The 16,268-nt window shown below is 40.6% G+C and overlaps 1 protein-coding gene across 1 annotated transcript in view; it reads right to left on the reverse strand.

Annotated features, from left to right (window-relative positions):
• FBLN5 (fibulin 5) overlaps positions 1–3,458 on the reverse strand; it is a 59,881-nt gene extending 56,423 nt beyond the window's left edge. Inside the window, exons 1-2 of the mRNA XM_009561596.2 lie at positions 2,965–3,458; positions 784–838 (exon numbers count right to left, since the gene is read on the reverse strand). Coding sequence (XP_009559891.2) covers positions 784–838; positions 2,965–2,981 — 72 coding nt within the window. The 5' untranslated portion in view covers positions 2,982–3,458. The remainder of the gene's footprint in view (positions 1–783; positions 839–2,964) is intronic.
• Positions 3,459–16,268: the final 12,810 nt, after the last annotated feature.

The following is a 16,268-nucleotide window of genomic DNA, read 5'->3' on the forward strand; positions in this document are numbered from 1 at the left end:
GTTCACAAAAATACCAATAAGCATGCCATGTGCAGGAAATTTTCAATGTAGTAGAAAAAAAAACAACTACATTTCTGAGACTTTTGGCAAAAGTATTTAGAAACAGAGTTTTGGACACTGAGTATATCTGGATTATCCACTAGGCATTCAAACTTAACCTGCATTTGGGAACTGTTTTTCCTAATTTAAAGTCCAGTTGGAGCTCAAGAACATGAAGAACTAATGCTTCTGCTATTTCAAGAACTGGACTGCTTTACTGCCTTCCACCCTCAGAAGCCCCGTCTCTTGAACAAAAATGGGTTTGGGCATAAAGTAAAATGAAAACTAGGATGCAGTCATTCATGATCACAGTCCAAAATTAAACAGTCTTACAACAAGATCCTGCTATATACAGAAAATCCTTCTTTATATGAGTAAAATTTCCAAATGTGGGTGCTTCCCACCACAGAACTGAGTTGTCCCTGCTCTTCTGGGATGGCTTTTCTTATTTTCTTTTCTAGAAGTGTTCAGTTCAGAGGCAGAATTAGGTTTTCAGTGAGGTCCAGGTTTCTATAGGGATATTTTGCTGAGCTGGCAAGGATGAGTCAATAAGCTCAGTCCATGTTCAGCTCCAGAATTCTTCTGGCTCCAAGTTCTCACCTCTAAACCCTTAGACCACACAACTTCCTTTTCATATAAACCCCAGACCACAGAGCTTCCTGTTCACCTGTTAGCCAGTTAAGTCTCATGCCATATAGTGCTTCGGTACAAAACAGTACATAGATGTCTGTGTGCACCTCTCACCTGTGCTTCTCCAGGGCTTGAAAGGCAGGCGGCCAGTGTGAAAGCAGTCAGTATCCTGTAATGTGCACAGAGAATAGGCTGAAAATCTTCTAGTATCCAGGCTCGTTATATTGAATTAAATACACATTGACAAATTAATTTCTAGCAACACTTCCGTATATTCCACAGAGGTTTGGTAACATGAGTTTGGCCTCTGGAGTGAGAGCAATTAAACTGTGGGCCAGATTCAGATATCGGAGTCACTGATTTTGCTACCGTTTTATGCAGTTGGGATAAGAATCAGACTGAAAATGTCAATTAACTAATCTATTTTTTACTATACACCCATGCAGCAGTTGCTTAATGAACAAGTGTGTAATATTCAATGAAGTATTTTTGCTCCTCCCTGATACATTTCTTTTAAGAATATTAAGGTTTTTCTTGCACATTATACACAGTTTACAGGTGGGTAAATCAGAGCACAGGCCCTGCTGAAGCTCACAGTGCAACGCATTGGCAGGGCTGCAGGATGTCATGTAGGAGGTCCTGAGTCCAAGTCAGTTGCTTAAACAACTGAACTGTATTTCATCCCCAGGAGAATATATTTAAGATTAATCCATTTGCTTTGGGCCAGATTCTGTCCCTCTGCTCAGACTTGAGCAATACATTGCTCTGCAAAGAGACACACTGTGCCAGGTCATCAGCCACTAGAACTTGCTATCTTCACTGGAGCCTTCCCCAGTTATATCATCTTGAGACCTAGTGGGACCTACTGGGTCTCTGAACTGCAAATGAAAGAAGAGTATCCTTCTTAACAGAGCTCTATGGCTACATTTGGAACTCCTTACCTGGAGCATGAAAATTCTGCTTGACTAAGATCCCACACCCAAGTATTTACTAATAGACAGAAAACCAGGAAAGACTGTGAGATATTTTTTCTATGTACTGTGGATTTCAGTGCTTTGCCACTGCCTTATATAAAACTTCTTCTCAATACAATTAGACCCACATCTTGCTTATCTTGGAATCTAGTTCTGAGTGGCAATTGTATAAAATACATTCCCACAAAACCAGCAGAGGAAGTAAGGGATATTTTAGGTAGCCTTAGTTCTGCTACCCAAGCCAGCTGCCAACTTTCTCTTTTAGAGCTGTCACTGTTTTCCAGTGCAAACTGAGTAGCTGAACAAGACCTACACACACATCAGACAAAAACACACACTGTGACTGACACATTTGAACAAGCTTATGTTAAATGAGGAGTCAGGCATAAGCTCTAAAAAGTAAATATAAACCCTAAAATGGTTGTTCCTAGTGCTATGGAGGCAGATTGTGCTTGTTGGCAGCTTTTGAGTGACAAGGAAAGGCAAATTCTGCACAGGCTTTTCCTTAGAGTCATATGCAAAGCATTCAAAATACAGTATTATCTGCTTAGACTTGCACTTTATTTATAAATTCCTCAGATCTTTTTGAAGAGATTTTAAAGCAGGCACAGATATAGAGACTGCATACTCACTATGCATATAGCAAGAATAGCTCCAGAAGGAAATACAACAGGTTATAGCTGAACATCAACATATCTAGCAATTGGGTTACACTCTATTGCAGAGCAGTGCACACTAACAAAATCCCCTGCTCAGATAAAACTAGACAGCCTTTAGTTTCCCTTGTTACAAGATGCTATATTCTTTCCTCTTAGTGGGGGGTGACTTTACTCCCTCATACTATCTCTCCCGTTGCAACACCATCTCCATTTGCTCGTTAGTTTAGATCTCAAATACCCTCAAGAATTATTAAGAGACATGCAGCATAACCTTTCAACACTGTATTCGGCTGGTGACAGTAGCTTGCCCATGAGGCAAAATATTTTAAACTAGTAATTAACTTCTGCAATAGTAACTAATTAGTTTCAAATCCACCACTGTAGCCAGTGGGATCGTTCGCTGTCACAGCACAGCACTCTCGCAGATGCAGAGGTTCTTAAAGTGCAGAATATAAGCACAGATCAAGAAGGAACTCGCCAGAGACAGTGTGGCTTTTGTAACAGGCAGATCATCTTTCCGCACCTCTGACTGCTGAGATCTCGTCCCGTCTCTTTGCAAATGGCTTTAGCAAGTGGATTGGCATACCAAATCCCTGCCACAGATATTTTCCACGAGTAGCTTTCCCTTCAGTAAGTAAAGAATTTTCATGCATACCACTTACCTTTTTAATCCTTGCATGTCCAAAACTGTTGGGGGAAGGTGGAAAAAAACCAGAGTCTGTGCTGATGAATATCTAGAAAGTTTTCCCAAACATTACCCTCTGCTAGCACTTCAGTTCCTCAGTCATTTATAGTCCAAAGAATGAAATAGTAAGTAATGGAGAAGATCAGGAGCTGTCTGTACCTCCTCAGACACTGGAGAGAATACAGAGAAAGCACCTGGTTTTGCTTAGTTCTCTTCTGTAATTCAGCATTAAACCAATTGGAGGAGGAATGTTAAAAATGAACACTTCATTTTCTAAGTATGTTAAACAATGCAAATGGGGGCCTCAGCCTGGGACAGCTGGTTTAGATTACAAAGCTCACCAACTGGCTAGACTCCTCACAACAACCTCGAGGAGCCTGCCAGGATAAAACACTAACAGCTTGAAGGAAAGCCTCTCCCGCTGCAAACTTCACAGTTAAATGTGCCTCAGAGCAGAGAGCACCGTTATTGGACAGAAACCCTTATCAAGGGACGGGAGAAGGGAAGAGATTGTTTTCCCTGCTCTGAGAACAAAAAAAAAGAAGTCAGGGTTTTTGGGGGCCCTCTAGCCAGTGTCTCTGGCAATGAATATGCAACACTTGTTACTTCGTGCCAATGGCATACTGATGAAAGGTCTGACCCTCTGGGAGCTGAATAACTTGAATTCATGACAATCTCAGCTACAGGAACTATATTGCTTGGGGATTATTTGAAAACAGGAATAAACAAATTAAACATTCAAAGGAAAACATATGGCTTGTCTACAAACACTGGCCCTTTTTAAACTAACCCCACACTTAAGGGAGTGGTTTGTGAAATGAAATATTTCTCAGGAAAGACATATCTTGCAGCTCTTCAGCTATGATTGAAGAGGAAGGAAATACAGTACTTTTTCAGGTGTTCTGCAATTTTGCCACAGGCAGAGCTTTAGTAGGTCAAGCAGAACATCTATGAGATGTGAGAGGTAAGCAATCATATGCTGCAGAGATTATGCTAAATCCACAGATGAAGACAGAAATTAAATACAGACACAGGAAAAAAATGAATAATTTAAATGTCTTTGGAGTCTTCCATCTATGGAAACCCTTGATTTCTAAGGAACATGAAATGTCCAACAAGATAGAAACCTCTCATATATCTTTCTGTAGAAGACAGTGAAACAGAGTTACTATAACAGAAACTAATAAAACTGGCCTGGAAGCATGAAAACTTGGGTATAGAGACAAAGATAGAGCTGTTTCAGGGTGACTGAGCAACCACAGGTCATATCGGTCCCAATGGGAAGTGCAAGAGCTCTGCACCTCACTAGCTGCCTGTAATTGACCAAATCACTTTTCAAAAATGACAGCACCAGAAGCTCAGCGCTACTGGGAGCGGACCTCTTCTCCCAAGTGACGGGGACAGGACAAGAGGGAATGGCCTGAAGCTACGCCAGGGGAGGTTCAGACTGGACATCAGGAAAAAATTTTTTGCAGAAAGGGTCATTGGGCACTGGCAGAGGCTGCCCAGGGAGGTGGTGGAGTCACCATCCCTGGAGGTGTTTAAAAGGTGGTGCTCAGGGACGTGGTTTAGTGGCAGATAGGAACAGTTGGACTTGATGATCTAAGAGGTCTTTTCCAACCTAGTGATTCTATGATTCTATGATTCTGACAGTTTGTCTCTCAGTGACTTAATTACATCACTTGCTTTGCATGGAAAATTAAACACTGCCTAGAATTATTCAGTGTCAATCCATTTGGGGATAAACAAGAACCAAGTAACTTATTTTAAATAGATTTCCCAAAAGCTTTAAAAAAACTCATGCAACTGACTTCTGAAGAAACACTGAGCATGTTGTGGAGGCAAATTTTGCCACAAGTCAAGAAAAAAGCTACAAAGAGAAAGCAAAGACTGGATGAATTTTCATTGTGGCAGAATGTTAATAGCGAGTACTCTCATTACTCCGTAAGCCAAATGTTTCTTGATACATTCAACAGTCTGGAGAGTAAATAAACCTAAAAGTAGCAGTAGTTTATGTTAGGTGCATGAAGATCTACTGAAACTGTGAGAAACAGCTCTACAGCAAAGCAGATTCTCTAAGCATCTATATTTGTGGGAGAAGAGTTTGTTTCATACTTGCTGATAACTTCACTTGCTGATCACTCAATTTTCCTCACCATCACACAGAAAAATCATTGTATGCATGCCAGAATCACTCTATGAGGGCATCACCAGTCTAGTCTCAAAGAACTGCCTCAGACTAAAGAGTTCTGATTCATCAGCCAACTGGCAGAGATGCTCCAGCACTGGAGACAAGAGGTGAATCCAGACCTGACAACCTAAGAGGCTCCCTCTAAGAAAGGACACTGTACAAGTGTTTTGATTTTTCCTGTCTCCATCTGACAGCTGGAGTGGATAAAAACCAGAGTATACAAAGTGTACCAAACCACAAGTTGCGCTAATTTACAGTGTGGCGAGTTCTTTTTCCTAAATCAAAGGATTTGATATTATGACTTCGTGGAATTTCTGCAGTACCTTTCTGTAACTACCATCAGTCATAAAATAATGAGACGCAGCCTCACTCTTCTTACAGCTTTCTTTGTTATGAAGAGTTGCATAAAGGAAGACATTTGTGGTACATAAAAACTGTGCTGTTCACCCTGTAAAACATGGATAACTCCACATATCTTCCAACATCATCTTTGACATCATTACCATTTATGCTTAGGACGGTGGCTAAACTTTAGATCTACCAGCACTCTCCCTTCGATGGTCTCAACTATTCCCCCTTACTATAGAACTCATTTATTTATCTTACCTTGATGTTTTCTTTGTGTTCATGAGGAGGTGCAGAACTGCCCACAGAATGAAATAGGGCTCTGTTGAGTAACTGAATTTGTTCTTACAAGTTTGCTTTGTACATAGCTGGGATTGAAACCCTAAGTCTAACTGTGTTTAAGACTTGGATTTTGAAAATTGTGCAATATATAATCATAAGGGGCACATAAACTACATCATGTAACGTTAATTCTACCCTCCTTGGATGAGATGACCAAAGGTATGAATCACACCATGCTCCTGCAGATAATGCACAATGCTAGTTTAGCAGGGACCCACAACACTGGAGAACAATCTAGTGGCTTCTAAATGCTAAGACAAAAGTTGTAGTTAGGTCAAGGAACTCAGCAAGAGTTAACAATGCTCAGCACTCCTGAACAAAAAGTCTGCTTCACAAAAAAGAGTCCTCATCTACTAATCTTTATAACAATTCATCTCCCTTTTTAATTCTGAGATTACACTTATAGTTCTCCAGAGCTGTGTTGCCAAAGGCTCTTCTTAGATGTTCTTTTCATTTTTTAAAGAACATTCTTGTGGACATCGTCAAACTGCAGGAGCAGAGTCAAATTACACAGGTCTGGATGGAGGCACATGTGTGAGCCCAAAGTCACAGAAAGTGATGAGTCTTAGATATCTTTTGCATAGACACACAGACATGAATTCACTAAAGGACTGTGCCAATAACTGATACTTTAAGGGCCTATTTTCAAGGTTTAGATGATTAAAACATATATCTTGCTTCTACTAAACCTTACAGAACCAAATGTTTTACCAGCAAACTGAGTAAAACACTTAGGGCACAACTGCTGGGCATTTGTGGAAACAATTGCATTTTGATAGCACCTAAGAGAGATTTGTAGCACCTATGAGATACGCAGCCTGTGCTTTTGACTGACTGTGGAGACCGATCTAACTGTTCTTGGAGACCGCCAAATAAGCAAGCTTTCGGTATTGTCACATGTTGATATCATACATGACAGGCAGCAATTTGAACTACACACATCTCACCCTACCGACACATGAATAGCACTAAAGCACATGGCAAAATTTGTCTCAAACCCTAATTCTGCCTGAAAAAGAGTACGGCTTGTTTCTTCCACCTCCCAGGGAAGAATCTCAACTGCAGACTCTTGGTGCCTGGAGAGGATTCGCTCTCCTTTTTCAAAGATGGACTACCTTATAACTACCTGTTATCAGCTGAGGTCTGCTTTGTTCAGTGTCTGAACTGTAATTGCCATCTCATAATATGAACAATGTAATAACCTGTTCCAGATGGCTTTGGCCAGAAGCTCAAAAGCAACGTCCCACACATATTTAACTTTCCTAGCCAAACATAACATAAGCAAGAACTAACAGTGAAAATTAACATAATATGTAATTGTTAAAACATCACTAGTGCTAAATAAAATGTCCTGGGAACATAGAATCTGCTGATCTGTGGCTCATACAGCTATTCTTAGGAAGGAGACAGTGTTAAAGTTCCCGTTGTGCTGCTGTCTCTTGGGGCTCAGTTGCCTCAGCGTGGTACAGTTACCACCTGTGTGAGATATCTGCAGTAAAAGAGCCAATACAGCATCCCTTCTTTCCCTCCTGCATGAGGATGACACCCATATGTGTGAAGCATGAGTCCCTTTGGGATGACAATATTGCCTAAGGTACCACTGCTTCCCAAGAACAATAAGCAGAGTGCCCTTCTAATGATGTTCTCAGACTGCCCTACCAGAGGGACACATAATATAAAGGTTTTGTTTTGCTTTATCTAACTCCACACCTTACAGATGTTACTATCTTTACAGGTCTGTGGTCACTTTGATACTGGTTTCTAACAGCACCATTTTTTTTTAGTGAAGAGGTTATCAGTGGAAAACCCAGACACCACTGGATCCATTCTGAAATGTAACAATGCTAAACACGAACTAGCATATGACTCCACTTTATTGCTTTGAAAACATATTAATCATGCCCTTAAATAAAGAATTGTAGGACCTAGCGGGTATGTACGAAACTCAAATAGCTTAACTTAAATAAAGAATTGTAGGACCTAGCGGGTATGTACGAAACTCAAACAGCTTAACTTATGCCCAGTGAACTGCATCTGCCGTAAGATAAAACTGTTTCAGGGATATTACCTTTAATGAGATCCAATTTGATGTTCATGATCACCTGTTTAGTGTAGTGGTTTTTACGAAGTTCTAGGAAGGCTGCCTGAGGCAAAAAAGAGTAATATTCTTGGAAGACTATTTCCAGATGGTTCAGAGCTTTTGGGATTTTTCCCCAACAAAAGTAAGAGAAGGAAGCAAACAAAAAGCTTTCTATAACTTTCCCAGGAAAGCTACAGAATCTCTCACCGCATTTTTGGTGCATGTGACAGATCTCAGCAGGTCCCTTTGTGTTACTTTTAATTTGCAGGACTATACAACATTCTTTTTGATTTTTTAATCCTTAAATGACAGGTATCTATGCTTTTAAAACTGTTTTCCCTTAAAAAGACTATAGAATATTGTCCCATACCTAAAGGTGGAAGATGACATTGAGCACATACACCTCCCCCTTGAGCTGTTGTATCTGAGAACAGGATGTCCCAGCCACTGTTAATACTTTTACTTTTTTTTCTGTTGAATCCTATCCTTGAGCATAACTCTGGTAACTGCAATTCACATTTTGCCTGAAACTAGAGAGATATTTTGGTGCGTTTGTGTTTATTTTATGAGACTGACATGTACATAAGCTAGGCTGCAGTCTCTTCTCCTCTGCATTTTTGTCAGTCTGGACAGTGTGGTTGAAAACAATGCACTTTAATCTTGTGACAAGATGCTTAACAGCCCCTTTTAATAACAAGCGTAAATCCTTTCTGGCCAGTTTCAGCTGAGAATGACCTTCCATAAATAAAGACCTAAAACTCTTGACACTTCTGGACCAAGACTAAAGTCTATTTCACTATTGGAGCAAGCCAACACTCAGCCTTTGTAAGTGCCTGGGATACGTAAACCATAGGTCTCCGATTATGACCAGACAGATAGAAGTATGTACAAATCCTCTTTTAGAAACATTCAGAACCGATTTATTTTATGCTTAAATGCCTTAAGACTTCAGTGTCTTTTGCAGTTTTTCAAGTTCTTTAGTAAGTTGTGTACCACTCCATACACACCCGTCACATCTGGAACAACAGCGTTAGGCTGCAGTGGAGACAGTGGTTCACCCTTCCAAGTTAACCTGGCAGTGTTCCCTGTCTGCTGGGGCATGTGTGCTAATAAAGCATCAGTTTCTACTATGCTCCTTCTTCTCCCAGGTACACCACCTCCATCACATGGGATCTGCATTTTGAGTGGGTCATGTTCCTCCCCATCCCCCCCAATTTAGTTGAGCACCTTTTCTCTTTTTTTTTTTTTTTCTTGTAAGCATTTTAATCTGCTTAGGCAATTTACTTTGTTTCCATCCAGAGCAAAAGATTGCCCTTTGTAACATTAAGCATATTCTGCGTTTTCCATTAAAACACTTCGGGTTCTGAGCAAACCCAAACAAGTCTGTGGAAAGGCCATCTCTCAATGGGGTTGTTGAATGTTCACAAGTACATGCACTACTTTTCTAAGAGCACCTGCCAGAATCCTGCTGATAAATCCAGAGTAGAAAAATATTTCACACCACTCCTTTCTTCCAGAGCTTCTCTTTTCAAATTGTGGAAAACTTCCCCTTCTTAAACATGATTCACTCTTATACGTATCTGGCTTATTTTTTCCAATAGAACAATTACCAAAGATGCCTACACTTTTGGATCTTTCCCTTATTTTATGATTTCCAGTGTTACATGTTAGACAAAAACAGGAGTGTCAGAAAGTTTTCGTTGAAGAAGAGGGATAATTTTGGCTGTTTTGTACTTACACAACTGTTTTCCTTACCCCTGAATACATTTATGAACTTCCATTCCATTTAAAAACTATTATGCTTAACTTATCTGTTCCCATAGCAGGTACAGTACCATTCCACAATTTACCTGTGTACTTCTGGGGTTGTATAAGTTAACCATGCTGGTTGGAAATAAACTGGCTATGAATCTGCGTGGTAAAAGTAGTAAGTGTTATCTATTTAGTTTCAAACTCATTCACTGCTCAGCAGCACTGAGGGATCCTTTAAGGAAGAAATTTGGAATGCTATAGGTGCCAAGTCCACTGAGCTAGGGATGTGACTTCTGTTTGCTAACTCTGCTATACACACACTGCAATGCTTGCAAACTCTTGCAAAAGGATGCGGTTTTAAAAAACAACAAAAAAACCAAAATAAACAATTTGTGCCGTAATCTGGTGGCCTTTGCTTGGACTTGGCCTTTTTGCAGCAGACGGAGCTCAGCAGTACCAGGAGTTCCCCCCCCAGAAGCAGCCCGGCTGTTCCCAGGGCCTCCAGGTCCATTTGAGTGCTGTGGGGTGACCAGAACAGAGCCCATTGCTGGTGCCTGATAAAGAAATCGCTCCCTGTTTTGTCCACTGTTTCAAAGCAAAATTAAAGAAGCTGAAGTTGTGCCAGATAAAGAGAATAGAAAGGAAGAAAACCTCTGACAGATTAAATGTAAAAACCAGCAAAGCAGGCCAAGAAAGTTTGAGAAACAAATCATAAGAGGCATAAAAGCTAATAATAAATCCTTTTTCAGACACACCAAGTGCAGGAAAACTGCCAAATGGTTTGCAAACCCAACAGATGAACAAGGTATAGAAATAGTGCTGAGGAAACATAAAATAATGGTAGAAAGTTAAGTGATTCTTCATCACCTGCATCTGCTAGAGAAACTTCAAGAGGTTCCCATAGTGAAATAAAAAAACACAAGAGAGAAAACCGCCACCACCAAAGATCACACTTGGGAGGATCTTCCTGAAGTTGAAGAGTCAGCAGAAGAGGCTGTAGAATAAATGAATAAAATGAAGAGTAACAATTCATCAGAACTCACTTGACATTTAGAAAATGTGTTGCTACTGAATTAAATGTGATGGTAAAAAAACACCTGAATTATTTATCAAAAGTGCGACCTCTCACAAAATTGCCTTAATGCTAGACGAACAGAAGGCACCAAATAAAATACTGTACTAACAGGTTTCAATATAGTGCTTAATAAAATACAGAACAGTAAATCCGCTGTACCAGGTAAATCAGCAGCACAGCACAGGAGACTGTTATCTTTTAGGCCTATATTTTCTTGGAGAATATCCTTAACAACTGCATATCTTGGAAAAAATAGCTCTGATCCACAGTATATAGATATTTATATTTACTCCGTTATGTCATGCAACTGAAACGGGCTCCAGCCAGCTCCTAACTGCCACATGCAAATAGCAAACAGGAAATTTTCTCAGCAAAAACCTGGGAATTTAAGTATAATAGTTCTTGTTTCTTTCTAAAAAAGTTTTAATCTACAGTCTTTGTAATCACTTTTAGTGGCCCAAGAAAGGAACCATGGAACAGACACTGAGGTTGAGTTAGGTGTGGCCAAGACTTCCAGAGGTCTTCACGCTGGGAAATGCCATTAGGAAGTCTGTTGAGATACTTCTAGAAGACTAGGGAGGGGGAAAAGTAGGAAGGACTGAAAGTAAGTCAAACTGCTTTTTCAAATATAACTTCTCAGCACCAAGCCCATCTCTCCTCACCAGTCTATTTTTAGTAGCAGTCATAGATGTGTCAGTACCACGGGCAACCATGGGGTTCAGTGCCAAGCACAAAGTCAAGACAACGTCACTGTGACAGAGTATATGTAACCTTCTTTCTGGGAGCTACAGGCTCAATTCAGTCTCAGTTTAGCCTCTCACCTGGGTTTTGGTTATAGTTCCAGAACTGGAAGGTTGGCCCTTTGGGTTTCTATCAATTACCTTTTTAGTTTCTGATGGTAATCTGATTTCATATAACCAGATTACTAGTCACGTTTGACGCAGGCAGTGCAGGCTTCACAGTGTGACTATTAACAGTACCAGTACAAGGAAGTCAGAACCATTGACTGAGTTCAGACCAGCAAAGCCAGAGTGTTGAGGAGTCTTTGAATCCCCAGTCCAATCAGACAGGTTCTGGGCAGCACAGCATGGGCATCGTCTGTCAAAAGCCCAGTAAAGACATAGGTACTATCTACAAAAAAATAGGCATTACTACCTGCACGTGGCACTCTGCAGATCCTTGATCCTAAGTCCTCTGCATACAGCGTGCTATTCAGAGTCTGGGTTTGGGTCCAGACAGATCTGGCGAGTCTAGTTATGACTCATTCGTTTTCTTTAGAATCTTGTACTCCTCAGACTTTTGCAGTTTCATAATAAGCCTCTTCTAAGTTAGCTGAAAACTGTTAAACACATCTGTTCCTGCTCCTATTGTCAAAAATAAGGCAGTCTTCTGTTTGCCTTCATTTTTATTGGCACTCACTACTCAAGCATGCAGAACAAAGTGCAGTCTAAATATTTTCCAGTTCTATTTCCAGAAAAGGTTTCAGTTTTGATGACTATTTTTCAGGGCTCCAGTCTACCTTTTAAGTCACTTTCTTTACTACATTTTTATTCCTTGTACAATTTAGTGTTGGATGCATGGTACGGCATGTAAACCAAAACACACAGATGAACCAGAATCAACTAATATTTACTTGTAATCCTGAAAACACTCTTATTACAAACAAAAGCATTACTCAAGTTCTTGAATACCTTATAATAATAGAGAAAACTGTTTCAGGAGATGCGGAAACATTTTTCATAAAGGTCAATTTTACAACCAACATTTCATGTGGTTGGCTCCACCCATAACAAGCCAACTGCTGAGTCCTTTATTTCCCTTCCTATATGCTGTTTCTCAGACAATGGCACCTAAGAGTGTTCAGGATCACTCTCATGGCTGTTACCTCTTCTCTTGAGAAATGGTGTTTGCAGCTCTCATTTTTCACACGTGTTCCCATTTAGGAATTAATATTCTTATCCAACTCTCTTTTATTTGCTCAAAGCTGCTACTGCCTCCTATTGTTGCACTATTTATATCCAGTTGCCACATCATTGCTTGGGCTAAATATACTTTTATTGATAATATTCTACCCACTGTTCAGGAATCACATGGTTTCAGGGTATCTAATTTGTATAAAGCAGGGTACCTTTATTTAGTTGCATAAAACCAGTTGCTTCTGCTAAACTCAACATGGGCTTCTGTTTCTCTGGGCAGCATCGAAAGGTCAAATTCTCAAAACCTTAGCATGTCCTCAGCTTCCAAGTTCCTAATTTATCGTTTAGATTTGAAGCATCATAACTTCTTTCTGGAGGGTGATGTTCAGCAGTGCTTCCCATTCTCGGGAGTCAGGAGCTACCACTGGTCTGCTTCTACTAGGTCAGGATCAACCATCTGACTTTCCTCACCTGATAGAGCAGCCTGTGCGGAAGGCTGCCAAACAATAAAATACGTACCATTTAAAGTGTGTTATGTGAGGTTTTTTTCCCTTGATCCCTTGGGCCATTAATTATTCCACCAGCAAACATTAGATACAAAGTGGCTGCACTGCAGTAATGGACAATAGTTACCATTTCATAATGATGTAAAAGAAATAGCTCCTAGCTGCCTCAGATTTGTAAAACCTCTGGTCTGTGCCCCAAACTTGGCCGTGCTGCAATTCAATCCATCTTGGATGACCATCTTGAAATTCACTAGGGGGAAAATACAGGCAGCAGATGATGTTACAAATGAAAACCTTGGGGTTAAACATCAGAAGTGCTGCGAGACTCCTCTTACCTTGATGACATGAGTTGATACTCCAGCAATAGCCAGACCGAGGCAGGGTTCCGTTATATTAAGGAAGACAGAGAAATATTCTAGGCTGTTCACACTGCAACGGTCAGACTTGCTCACTTTGTTACCTTTGTTAGTAGTTTATTTCCCCAATACCATTGTTCTGCAGTCCGTCAGAGCTTGTTGAAAGGAAACATCTGACAGGGCCTCTATATTCTGCTCTGTCAATCACTGACAAAAGCATCTAGTTATAGTTGACCGTAACTCAAATATTATCATCTTTAACCACTCAGACTAATACTTTATAAACTGTTCTGTCATTAAAAGAAATGGTTAATTCCAAGTACTGAAAACTAAACTAAGTCATGGCCAATCATCATTTCTGATCTCTTTGCTGCAAAACTGCATACAAATTCTTTTGTTACAACTCCCACCTGGTACACAGGCAAAACTCTTTGCTGCTAACAAGTTCAGCAGCCACATGATGTACCAAGACTGCACTGCAACACAGCTTTCTTTGTAACAAGAATGGTCATCTCAAAGCCTGAGGCACGCTGTCCACACTGTTGAACAGTCCACTGGACTCTTTCCAGTAGTTCTACGTCGTTCTTGAGCTCAGGAGCCCGGAAGTGGACACGGTATTCCAGATGGGGCCACACGAGGGCAGAGTAGAGTGGGAGGACAACGACCCTCGACCCGCTTGCTACACTCTCCTTAATACACCCCAGGATACCATTGGCCCTTAACTTCAAAGAGCGAGATGTTTACACTCCCAACATTTGACAGCAGACTGACAGTTTGAGGAAGACCAGCGATGGGCAGTAGGATCTAAAGTCTGCCAGTCATTTCAGAAAATGGCAAGTTGTCTCTCCCTGTATAAATCAAAACACAAGGATCCAAGGGATCCTTTCACTATGAAACAAAAGCTCAGGCCACAGCTTCTGTTATTGAATGAGAAGCTACAGCCATCTTTTCCTTTCTTTATTGATTTACGACAAAATTCCAGCAAAATGGAACACTGCTGCAGAGCATTGTACAGTTACTACCACTGGTGGCCAGAAACCACCTGTTGAAAATGTGATTATCTGAGCTGCTCTCAGTTTCTGGGGCTCAGCTTCATTGGAGTGTGGCTGAAGGATCTTGAAGGCATGTTAGGTGTGAAGTTTCCTCTTTTGTGTATCCAGCAAAGAAAGCTTGAGAAGATGCCAAGTTTGACCTTTTCTCAAATGTGGCAAGGCTGCAATCCCTAACAACAGACACTGAATGTTTAAAATAGGAATTATTCTTTCATTTTATCTAAAGAAGCATGGCCAGCAGGTCGATGGAGGGTATTCTGCCCCTCTATTCCCTTCTTGTGAGACCTCATCTGGAGTACTGCGTCCAGTTTTGGAATCCTCAACATAAGAAGGATTTGGAGCTGTAGGAACAGGTCCAGAAGAGGGCTACAAAGATGATCAGAGGGCTGCAGCACCTTCCCTACGAGGACAGGCTGAGAGAGTTGGGGTTGTTCAGCCTGGAGAAGAGAATACTCCGAGGAGACCTTATAGCAACCTTCCAGTACCTGGAGGAGCTACAAGAAAGCTGGAGAGGGACTGTTTACAAAGGCTTGTAGTGACAGGACAAGGGGCAATGGGTATAAACTGGAGAGGGGCAGATTTAGACTAGACATAAGGAGGAATTTCTTCACTGTGAGAGTGAAGGGTCACTGGCACAGGTTGCCCAGGGAAGCTGTGGCTGCCCCATCCCTGGAGGTGTTCAAGGCCAGGTTGGATGGGGCCTTGGGCAGCCTGGTCAGCCGGAGGTGTCCCTGCCCATCACAGGAAGGTTGGAACTGGATGATCTTTACAGTCCCTTCCAACCCAAACTATTTTATGATTCTATGATCATGAGCATAATGAATGGGTTTGAATTTGTCAGGGTAATCAATATTAAATCTGATTAACATGCAAATGTATTAAATTTAACAGATTAATTTATTCTCACTTCCCTCCAAACCTAGCCTTCTGGGACCAAGCCACTACATTCAACAACCCTTGGTGTAAAAGAACTCAAACCAAAATGGCTACAATTGGAGAAAAAAAGAGGTGTTTTCACTCTGCTTAAGAGGCCGGGAAATGGTTTTGGTCTTACCAAAACAGATATTACCAAAAACAGATATTCACAGTAACAGTTATTAGCTGACTTTCACAGACCAGAAAAGGTTAACCTTTTCAAAGGCAATTCAACACAGACTGCCAGAAACTTGACTGCAAGTGATACTAATTTTAAAATCTAATCTGTGAGAAGCTGTTTACTGGCTATCTGAACACAAGAGCAGAGAAAGATTAACTCACTATCAGTGCTCAAGGGTGATGTAGAACATCTGTGAAAATTTAAAAGGAAATTAGATTTAATCAGCAATGCCACAAGCTCAATAAGAAGACACAGAATGACCCCAAATTACTTAACAGAGGCACTTACTAAATGAAGATCCTTTTTATGTATGAAAAAATTAATAGTTATCTTCCAATTGTTTTTTCCTACAAGACAAATAACTTTAATTATTTGATAGAATTTTCTTCTACCTGGCAAAATGTTTGAGAGTTTTAGCAGCATAGCTGAACTCCCAGTTTGGAATAAATTTGTTTGAATTAGCCTTTAGGAGATCAAACACAATCAGAAAACAGGCACGTTTCTTGCACATTTATGCTGACAACCTGCTTTAGCCACAACTTGCTACAAAACATATTTCAGACGTAGGTG

This window comes from Cuculus canorus, chromosome 5 (genome assembly GCF_017976375.1).
Source record: "Cuculus canorus isolate bCucCan1 chromosome 5, bCucCan1.pri, whole genome shotgun sequence".
NCBI lineage: Eukaryota > Metazoa > Chordata > Aves > Cuculiformes > Cuculidae > Cuculus > Cuculus canorus.